The 11,602-nt window shown below is 29.2% G+C and overlaps 1 protein-coding gene across 1 annotated transcript; it reads left to right on the top strand.

Annotated features, from left to right (window-relative positions):
- Window positions 1–5,800: 5,800 nt before the first annotated feature.
- Window positions 5,801–10,051, top strand: LOC108912792 (josephin-1). Its single transcript, XM_018718178.1, has 4 exons — window positions 5,801–5,920; window positions 6,039–6,309; window positions 6,950–7,130; window positions 8,987–10,051. Exons 2-4 carry the CDS (start codon window positions 6,062–6,064, stop codon window positions 9,218–9,220), a joined length of 663 nt encoding a protein of 220 aa, XP_018573694.1. The 5' UTR covers window positions 5,801–5,920; window positions 6,039–6,061; the 3' UTR covers window positions 9,221–10,051.
- Window positions 10,052–11,602: the final 1,551 nt, after the last annotated feature.

Raw genomic sequence — 11,602 nt, 5'->3', positions numbered from 1 at the left:
TTTAAAACGACATAGTATAACATTCAAATTAAGTATTAGACAACTAACTTAGATACGTGCCCACTAAACAGGAAACGTAAATGAAACGTTGCAAATGAGCTGTTTTACTACACATTTGAAACAATAACTAGAAACGTTGCTGTTTCATTACAGAAATGTAGCACTTGAAAACTTACTTAGTGAAACATAGCCGAAACATTCCAATTGAAGAGAGTTTGAAACATTACTCGAAACATTCCCTTTCGATCTCGGAAACGTAACAACGACAAACAAACAACCCTTTGCTTTTGTTTATCTTATGGAACTTCCATTCGGCATTACTTAAATTTTGCTCTCAAGCCCCATCATTATAGCAAGCGTTAGTTCATTTGCCTTTGTTATATGTACAACCAGACATAAACAGAAAAAAAATTGTGGTAGCATATTTATAACACAAGTCTAGAAAAAATGTATGTTCGTGACTTGCGCAGACCGCGCGTAACAGCCCGAATTTATTTATTTCTCGTGTGCCGTTTTCAATTCGTATTATGTTAGGTGTTAGGTTAGGTTTGCGGTTTGCCTTTACCCGTTTGCCTGGCTTCGTTGTTCTTCATCGTTACCAGGGAGAATAGTCTCCATGATCGTTACTTTGATGCTATTTTATGTGATAATTTATAGTGTGTGCAGTTGTGGTTATTGTAAGGTGCATATAAAATAATGAATATTGATGCAAAATGTTTAAAACGATATGTGTAGAGATTTCGAATTTTGCGTCACATCTACCTAAACATAGTTATTATACCCACTACCTAATACCTATTAAAGACAAGAGGACAAAAACTAAAAAAAATGGAACATGGAACTATACGTTTCGGAGAACTATTTGAAATACGGAAGAATCAAGTGAAATATATGTCATTTATTTTATATTTTGTACAAATGTTTATATTTGTGTACGTGTATAGGAATGCTTAAATAAAAGAGTTTAAGTATACCTACAAATATTTATTTTTTCAAGATATCCTTTTGTATCTTATTTATTTCTACTGTAAAATTTATTATAAAAAGGTTAGATGTAATATTGACTATGCGTAGAAGAAATTGTAACTTCTTTATATTATTTTGCAGTAATGTTATTTGTTTTTCATGTACCTACCATTTCAAGATTCATTATCATAACTAATTTTTTTAATTATCATTTCGTCATTGTTACCATATTCATGATGGTCTCAACATTAGAAAATTTCCATTTCAGAAGCGTATTTGAACAATATAAAATGATGTGTAGCTTTTTTAAAATGCTTCTGATATTGTTTTGTGACATTTTTATTTGTACGATGAATGGCAGAATCCGTAATCCATATTAGAAACTTTTTCAGTGGCTTCTCAAAAAGAAAAAAATTCTTGATAAAAGTTGCTGCATCCCCAAACTAGAAGAGCAGTTATTTTTTTTTAATATACAATAACATTTTTCAGTTAAATTTTTTTAGAAATCAGAAAAAATTGTCTGGATTACGAATTAAGTCATTCACAATGTGATATATAAATATTACAAAAGAGTATTAGAAATATTTAAAAAATTACTCACACTGTTTATACTGTTTCAAGAACGCTTCTGAAATGGAAATTATCTAAAGTTGAGAGCATTATGAGAACAATATGGTATAAAAATTATTATGTTACTCAAACATTTCTGAAAATATACTGAAACGTAAAACAAAAATATCGAGTGCATAAGTGGAACATCAAAAGAATGTTACTGAAACCAATGTTTTGAAACGTTTCATTGGAAACGTATTTTGGGGAGGACATCTTCGGTTTCTTTTGGGTTACCAGAACGTTGCATGGATTTTTTAGAAACGTTTCAAGAAAAATGGAAACATTTCTGGAACATGTCAGAAACTGAAAAATGTTTAGTGGGTGATTAGGTTTTTTATTTTTTAGTCTGGTACACTGACTAATTTTGCGGAATTAAAAATAGTTTAGTGCCCTGATAGAGCAGCAGCAGAGGGATAATACGAACGAATCCTCTTTGTACGGTCTCTGTCAATTTCAAGTGTTTTTCTTTTTAACATTATTTCCCTTTCCAAGTCACTTCTAGCATTTATCAAGTTGGTCTGTGATCTTTCAGCTTCATTCAGTTGGGCCTGTAATGCGGCAACATTCTCTCCAATAGATTTTACTTCTTCCACCAATCTAGAATTTAAAAGAAGTTGTTAACTCGGAATAGTCAATTTAAAAGAAAAACTGATCACTATATTCATTGTACAGACAGCTTTATGTACTGAGTGTCAATTTATAGATGTATAAGCCATTTTTTATTTGAAATTTAAATAAGTGCGTCTTTAGTCTCTATTTAATAAAAAAAATATTTTAACTATTTTTCAAGCATTTGATAAGACAGATAAGCAGTACGTTAAAATATGTGAACTTGTAGGTAAAAGACAATCTCAAAACACAAATCAATGTCTGCGTGCATTTTTTAGAAAAATTGGACATTTTCAAGTAATGCATGTTATTTCGCAGTAATCCATTACTGCTTGATAACATTATATAGGGTTTTTCAAAACTAAACCGTGTATAATATATCAAAACATTATTTTCTCGTCTTAATGCAGTTTTCCAGAAAGTCGACAAAAAATGTTTCAATTCCAACGAAATAAATTTTTAAAATATAGCCATTTTTTAAATTTAGGAAATATGCACTAGGAAAAAATTTTGAAGATCCTCAAAAATGTGTCTTCATAATATTGGCAATATATGAATAAATGAATATGTGAATAAATTTGAGACTGCATGCAGTAAGTACCTTCTTCCTTATTTTTCACTCTGAACGGTTATCTTTGTTTTCCGATATCTACCTAAGGTTCCCAGAAGCTGTTTGTGATCTTTACCGAATATAGGAAATGAGAGAAAACGAAAGGGTCCTTTGCATATTATAAAAAATACAGAATGTGCGATTCTATGAGTGAGTTTAGGACAAAATTATTTAAACACTGGTCTGCAAATCAATTGTTTTCGAGATACGGGGTGTTGAATTCAAATAAAAACAAACTTTTCCAAAATATCTGAATAGATTTGACGCAGAATGTTGAAACTTAGGCTAATGATTTATATAATTATAATCCACTGAATTCAGACAAATATGTTTATCACTGACGGAGAAATCTGTTGCCACCCCAGACAGCACCATATATTCTGAGAATATTATCTAAACCTTCTAAAAAGATTATATATATTCTGAATATTCATAGAATGTTAATATGCTTATAAAATATTCGTAGAAGATCCCTTTTTAAATATACATATGATATTCTCTATAGATATGCTAATAATAATATCTCAGGAATATTCTTCAACTAATATTCCTAATACATTTTCAATAGGATATACGTAGTTTAAAGAAACTGTAATTTTTATTTAATAGGCAATAAAACTGAATACCTATTCTAATTTAATAATTTGGGGGCCTTTTTTAAATCGAATTTGCGCTTATTCCAATTTTAAGCAAAAAGTTGAAAATTAATCAAAATATTATGTTGTTAATGTTGGTAGTACCTGTCGTATGTTTTGTATTTGTAGTTGCCAGTTGGTAATTCATTGTAGTTGGTTAGAAAATGGTTAGCAGTGTTAGGTTAACATGTTCTTGTCCATCAATACAATATATTATAATTTGTACCGAGTACAATTGAATCAATTTACAATAATAAGTGCTGCATAAACAATGAATTATTATTATTAAAGTATTTTGTATTTTGCACAAAGCAGGTTTAATGCTTTATGGTGTTTGTTATGCTTAAGATTGATTAGAATTAGAAACTGTGACAAAATGGCAAAAAGAAGAAAGGAGACCTGGAGACCATATAAACTACAAAGTAAGTTTTCTTTAAGGCTATACTATTATTTGTTTAAATTAACGAAATGACAAGAAAACGAAATAAAATGTGGTATGTATTGGCAGTTTCATAGAGATTAATGAAGTTACAACAAAACTACCTTCATAAAATTCATTGGAAAAGAACTCATCTAGTGGAAGTGTCACTAAGCCTAAATCTTTGCAAAATTCCGTCCTAGAACTATCTCTTATAAAACCCAGAAATACATTATAGTCCTAGTAACACTGAGATTGATACGTTATTTGCTGAGATCTTAGTCAATCTCTCAGGTATATAGAACTGGCTTTAGTTATAAAATGAGCTTGGGCCAATCACTTCTTGTTTTCATTTTTTACACTTCTAACGTTTATTGTGGTGGAGAAAATAGGAATACATTTTCTACTAAAAGTTAAAGAAGTACGTTCAATTGAAAATAGTAATGATATCAAAAATGTAAAACCAAAGTGGAACCGTTTTATCTAGAAAGGATGAATATTATTAGTTCAAATTTTTTTCACATATTGACATACAGTCCAGCAAAAAGAAAATGCAAAAATATATATTTTTGTTTCAGAATTGGTAACCGAGAAGAAATAGACTGAGAGAGATGCCAGAAATGTTATTAGTGAAAAAAATAAAATAAAATAAATAGTTAACGAATTTATTATTAAGAGTAGTTATTACCCTCGTCCCGTATTTTATATTTTTAGCCATGAATATTAGTCTAATTAAATGGGCCTTTAAATCGCAATTTTGATCAACTTGCCTGAATTTTTTATATAAGTTAGTTTAAGGTATATAATAACAATTAAATGACAGTAATTTTTTTTTCAAATAAAAAATTCAGGCAAGTTGACCAAAATTACGATTTAAAGACCCATATAATTGGACTATATTCACAGTAAAGTTTAAAACATAGGTTCATAGAACATTACTAACATGTTCAGAGAACATACCCAGAAATATTCATGTAATATCTATCATATTCAATTTCACATCTATAATATATTCTAGGTACATTCTTATAATAATCTGACTAATTAAATATTGTACCAAGTATATTCGTTTAAGAATATTCTGATTTTAGATATTCTATATATATTCCTTGAATATTTGTGAATATCTACAGAATATTTCAAAATGTATATTCTAAGTTTATCTGAGATATTCCAGTATGATGATTCTAGGAATAATCAAATGTTCTAAAGAATATACTTGGATTATTCTGGGAATATATATTGCTGTCTGGGACTGGACATGTTGAAAATTATATTACAACTTCTATGGATAACTCCTTATGATGGTTAGAATAAATGATATTTTATCCATTTCATTTGAAAAAACGAGCCATTTAGAATTATAATTTTTTTAATTTTCGCAATTAAAATTTTCAACACGAACTCGTGTTGAAAATATTAATTCTAGCAAAAAAAAATCCATGAACTTTTTTGTAAAATGAGCAGTTCTAGAGTAGGTAATTCTACATTTTGTGGTGTTTGCGATGGTCACGTAAACGAAATTAAAAAAAATAATAAATCAAAAATGGCAAAGTTTTTGATAAAATGGACATCTTTTTGCGAACTCACGTTTTATAACATTTTTGGTTTAAATATCACTCAAAGCATCATCCCTTAAAGTTGTGCATATACTTAATTAACACCCTGTATAACAGAGCTGGGTAATTCCTGGTGAAAAAGTAATTAGCAATTACAATTCCCTTTTTTTCCCTGTAATTGTAATTGTATTTAAGTACTTTTTTTTATTAAANATAGAATTGCTGTTTTCTTTTACTCATGATTTCGGAATCATAACGCGTTACGATCCGAAATCTAGCAATCTGATTGGTTTCCATCGGATCGTAACAAGTTATGACTCCGAAATCATGAGTAAAAGAAAAGGGCTCATATCTCATATCATGGAGTATCTAGTCTCCCTGTCTCATATGTTCAAACACTTCAAACAGTTCAAACTCATTACTCAATCAAAACACAAATGTTAATGTCAATATATACAACACACAACGCAACGATTTCAAGATTTCATAAAAAATGTATATTTAAGAAAAGGTAACCTACTTTCTGCACAACTGATAAAAAATTTGTGATTATTCTAATACATAAATTATATTATTGATTCCAATGTTTGAAATAATATAATATATATAACCTAACTTTTTTATTTCAGAATCAACTATTAGCAATACTGCTATGACTTCTGATATTTATCATGAAAAGCAAGTTAGAGAATTATGTGCTCTGCATGCTTTAAATAATTTATTTCAGTCGAAAGATGCATTCACAAAAGCAGAATTAGATTGTATTTGTAATTCATTATCACCCGACCATTGGATAAATCCTCATAAATCTGTACTTGGTCTTGGGAACTATGATATTAATGTTATTATGAAAGCATTACAATCTAGAGGATGTGAGGCAATTTGGTTTGATAAGCGCAAGTAAGTTAAAATTATTTGAAAATTGTCTTTTGTAAGGAACTTTCTCTTCTCTGTCTTGGAAAGATACATATTTTAGTGATGGGCTCTATCAAATAAGAATTATCGAAATACTTGATAGTACCAAATTATTAAAATAGTTCATAAAGTATTCCAATGAAAATAGCAATGATTAACATGTCTATAGATGTGGTGGCTGGTTAATGTTAGTAGATAATATGAAACTAGGACAGACAATAGTTACATTACATTGCAAACAATAGTTATTGATAAATCTTTTTAAAATTAAATAAGGTATTTCGTGGTTCCCATATTTAATATACATTTATTCATATAAATTTATTCGATTGTTAACATCTACTAATTACTAGTTATTTGCTGAATTAAATCGATAGTGCCCATTAGTCGGACCATCACTAGCATAGATCTTTAGAGACAAGGCAAACTCTTTTCTAAATTGGTTAATACAAACAAAAATGGGTCCACTTTTTAAGATGTTAAATCATCTAGTTTTTAGAAACTTTTTATTCATGTAAAAACTTGTCTGTATCTTTTACTTAAAATTAAATTTCATGTTAGGTCACATTTTGTATGTAATAGTTTGTGTTGTTTTATATTAATTTTTTTATTTTTGTATTTACAGGGACCCTAGTTGTTTAAACTTAGAAAATATAAATGGTTATATTCTAAATGTGCCAACAGATTACAAAATAAGTTTTATTACATTACCTTTGCGTCGTAGACATTGGGTTACAATTAGGGAAATTGATGGACTATATTATAATTTGGATTCTAAGTTAGACTCTCCTCAAATTATTGGACGGGTGAGTGAATCTTATTGGTTTAATATACTGTTGGATACTTTCTGCTAAGTTGTAAACTAATGAGAACTGTTAATCACTTCTATGACAGTATTAGATATTCAGTTTTAATAGTAAGCATTTTTTTGTGTTAATGAATTTTGCTTGAGACCTGAATAGGGCTGTCAGTCTTCAAAAATCAAAAAATGGGAAGAGCCTCTGTGGAGATGGGTTAAGGAGGTTCGATACATCTCTTGCGGGGCAGGCGGTGCGGAAGGGAAGCCTATGCTTATATACGGTAGTTTTGATGTAGTACCAACCTTACACAAACTAATTTAAGCGAACTAAATATAATATATACGAATGAAATTTATACACGGCAATTAACTTTTTATTTGAATAAAAGTGTCTATTCATTAGGAGTTTGTAAAATTATGGATGAAATCTGGCATCATTGCCACTGCCATGGCATGGTGGTGAAAGTTGGGTCTACTGTCATTACTGTCAACTGTGCTTTGCAGGTATTCCGTAAACATGAGTGAACATCCAAGATATAAAGGAAAAGTAATGACTGAAAAGCAATATAAAATGCGTATGAAACAGAATGTGGATTGATGAGAAAAAAGTGAAAAAAGTTCAGTGTATGATAGTGAGACGTCACCTTGTCAAATTGAAAATTATGACAGAACATCTATACTGTCCGTTTTGTAAAGAAATCCTTTCAATTTTTGTTTCAAATTGCTATTATATTGCATTAGATCACAAAAAATTTATTTAATATTAATTATTACTACATATATTTTCGACTAAATTATATAGTCTATAATCGAGCTATTCAAATGTAGCGTGTCAGTCGAAGCGTTAAATACAGCGTACAGTGTTGTCATATTTCCTTTTATTGGATCAGATGTTTGTTCAAATTTGTCGAAACGTTATATATCTCAATAATTACATAGTAAGTGCATATTTTTATTGTTTTAAAATGTTTAGTAATATTTAATTCTTTAATTAGAATTTTATTTTCCCCATCCTAACCATTTTTAAGAGCTATATTTACGTTTGATTAAAGTTTTTTCCCAAGTCCCATAAGAGCCTGTGTATAAGAGCATAATTTTTAATATAATTAAAAAAAAAAACTATATTGGCAATCGATCTGATATTTCTACACGAGCCAGTTGGCATATTTATTAACAGGTTTCAATAATTTTTAAAACTTTCTTACCATTTTTTTCGGTTTTGTCTAATTGTTGGCATTACAGAAAATTAAGCTGTTTGCATCCAGAGAGCGGCATGGTGAACCCATGAGATCTAAGAAAGGGTGCCTTAAAAAGTGTCAATTTGTTGCTTAAACAGTTATAATGGGGTAATAGAAGTAATAAATGTAATAAATAGTAATGATAAATGCGTAATAGGATCTAAGGGCATCGATCATAATGTGACCTGGATCTTGACGGCCTAGAAACGCCAAAATTTGTAGGCTAATATCAGCCTTTACTTTGACTTATCTCGAATTAAATTGATTGTTCATGTTAAATTGAATAAATTTGCAATTTGGTGGCAAAAGCTTCTATAAATAATAAAAAATATATTTTTCATAAAATCTCCATATACCTACTTAAATTTTACGTAATAGTATTTACAAAATCTGATAATATTGTATAATAGGAAATAACTTAATTTCTATACTCATTCACTCTCGTTGGTGATCTCGGTTCTCTGTCCTATTGTACACTAAATATTTTTTATTTGATATTGCCATTTTGGCCAAAAATCAGGGGACCTGATAGTCCTAGATTTTTTTTTTAATTGTTCGGTGGATATACTATTTTTGGTAATTTTTATCAATTTTCTTTAGAAATTATAGAATTAAATTTTTTTAGGAAACAGATCTGTTAAGCTATTTAAGAGATGAATTAGACTGCAAAGACAAAGAACTGTTTTTGGTTGTTACTAGTGAAGTTGAGAAGAATCAAAGTTGGTTATTGGATCGAGCTAATTATTCAAATTCTTTAAACTATAACAGGGATGTGGAAATTGTACAATTGAAAGATATATTAAGTGAAGGTTTTATAGATCCCTCTTGCGAAGACAAGCAGTGTAATCATTTTTCATAGTAAAGTGGCCTAGTAATTTTTATAATTTTTCAATTTTCAAGACTGTTGTTTTTGTTGTCTGCTATTTTAATAATAAATATCTGTATCTGTGTATTTATAAGTTATGAAATGTTAAATATTGTGGCAAATTAAAAATAATACTACGATTATTAACGATAGCAGATTTTTAATGTAATAAAATATAGTCAGTGTCGTTTGAATTAACAACACTTTTGAAATGTATGTAGTCTTGACTTTAGTGTGCATGATTATAAACAAAATTGTGTTCATTAGCATAAAATTTTGAAATTCAATGATGTAATTATATTTTAAGAAATGTTAACGAAAAATTGTATAATACTTTGAACTGTTTGCATTTACAATGTGCAGTTTGAGAAGACAAGATGAAAAGATTCTTAAAATGTGGACGTTTTATGTTAAACAAGTATTGTGATTTTAACAACATATACCAAAGCAGGTAGTATACACCTATTGAACTCTTTTGCCTTGTTTTCTTACATTGGTAAACACAGTTGTTATTTTGACATTTTTGAAAAATGATACACATACTTAGTTTGAAATTTTGAACTCTGTAGGCATGGAATTCAAAAAGACAGTGCGTAAATCAAATTTTCTCTGAAATTGCATTTAATTTTATCTATTATTAGTAAATATATGGAAAGTTATTTTGGATGCTTTCATTGTATGAACATTAGTATTATGGGTCCATATTATTTTAATTGAAACACTTTGAATAAAAAGTATCTACAGCATGATCCTAATATTCTTATGCACGTTTGGATGAAGGAATTATCTAATACTCCAGACAGTATCTGTTTCAAAAAGCCATATTTGGGTGAATCGTATATCCACGGAGATTTTTGCCTTTTTGGCTTTCAAATATCACTAGAAATGAAAATTTTTCTATGCGCATAAAAAAAACGTGGCCTTAACTTTTGGCGGCACAATATGTTAAAAAAATTGGAAAAATGTCATATTTTTCTTCCTATTTAATTATGTATCTTTTCAAGAGTTGATTTTAGGCGAAAATGGAAGAGGAAAAAAATGTTTGTAATTAAATTTTTTACAAAACATGACTAGTTACAAATCGAATGAATCATGATTATTATGGTAAAAATCGAAAAAATCGCAAAAATGGGGTTAAAAAACAATACTTTTTAGGGAATTTTTTTGGGGTATTTAAATTGGGTATAGGACCTTTATACTTGGCTCAAGAAAACTTCATGTTATGTAGAATCATCACACCAAATTTCATCAAAATCGGTTCGATAGATTTTGCATAATAATTTTGCAATCCAGATTTTGAAAAAAAAATTGCAAATTTTCAAAATTTTGCACAGCAAAAACCAAGGCCCTTAGATACTTGAAAATTTAATCACATATAGAAGGGCTCTCAAGCTTTCAAACTTTTTTTGAAAAATTCGAATCCGTCAATTAGGAGAGCTCTGGCGCTTGTTTAAACATTGGTCGAATTTTTGTACTTATAAACAATTAGAATAACTTTGTGAATATTCAATCAAATCAAATTTTTTAAAGCAGGTTTTAAAAGTTCTTGGAAAGACGCTTCTTTAAAAAAAAAAAAAATCGATTGATCAATTAGTTACGTAGTTATAGCCGTCATTTACACTAAATGTACTGGGACATCCGGGCTAATTTTTCGAAAAATACCTTTGGTATTCCGAGTACTTACCAGGTCTAAGATTACAATACTTTTCTTCATTGGCAACCTACTTTAAAACGTGTTTAAAGTTATTTATGCAAGCGAGAAATTCAATAAAATCGTACGGGTGGTGGTGGTGGGGGAAGCAGAGAGCGCGGCCGCTTCGGCCTGCTCGAAATTGAATCGGCTATAACTACGTAACTAATTGATCAATCGATCTGTTTTTTTTTAAAAAAGAAGCGTCTTTCCAGGAACTTTTAAAACCTGCTTTAAAAAATTTGATTTGATTGAATATTCACAAAGTTCTAATTGTTTATAAGTACAAAAATTCGACCAATGTTTAAACAAGCGCCAGAGCTCTCCTAATTGACGGATTCGAATTTTTCAAAAAAAGTTTGAAAGCTTGAGAGCCCTTCTATATGTGATTAAATTTTCAAGTATCTAAGGGCCTTGGTTTTTGCTGTGCAAAATTTTGAAAATTTGCAATTTTTTTTTCAAAATCTGGATTGCAAAATTATTATGCAAAATCTATCGAACCGATTTTGATGAAATTTGGTGTGATGATTCTACATAACATGAAGTTTTCTTGAGCCAAGTATAAAGGTCCTACACCCAATTTAAATACACCAAAAAAATTCCCTAAAAAGTATTGTTTTTTAACCCCATTTTTGTGATTTTTTCGATTTTTACCATAATAATCATGATTCATTCGATTTGTAACC

This window comes from Anoplophora glabripennis, unplaced genomic scaffold (genome assembly GCF_000390285.2).
Source record: "Anoplophora glabripennis isolate ALB-LARVAE unplaced genomic scaffold, Agla_2.0 scaffold738, whole genome shotgun sequence".
NCBI lineage: Eukaryota > Metazoa > Arthropoda > Insecta > Coleoptera > Cerambycidae > Anoplophora > Anoplophora glabripennis.
The sequence above is the reverse complement of the archived record's forward strand: the minus strand, read 5'-3'. Positions and strand labels throughout refer to the sequence as shown.

Coding starts and splice junctions, on each gene's coding strand:
- LOC108912792 (XM_018718178.1), top strand. CDS start 6,062: ATGACTTCTGATATTTATCATGAAAAGCAAGTTAGAGAATTATGTGCT. Junction 6,310..6,949: donor ATTTGGTTTGATAAGCGCAA/GTAAGTTAAAAT, acceptor TTGTATTTACAG/GGACCCTAGTTGTTTAAACT. Junction 7,131..8,986: donor CTCCTCAAATTATTGGACGG/GTGAGTGAATCT, acceptor AAATTTTTTTAG/GAAACAGATCTGTTAAGCTA.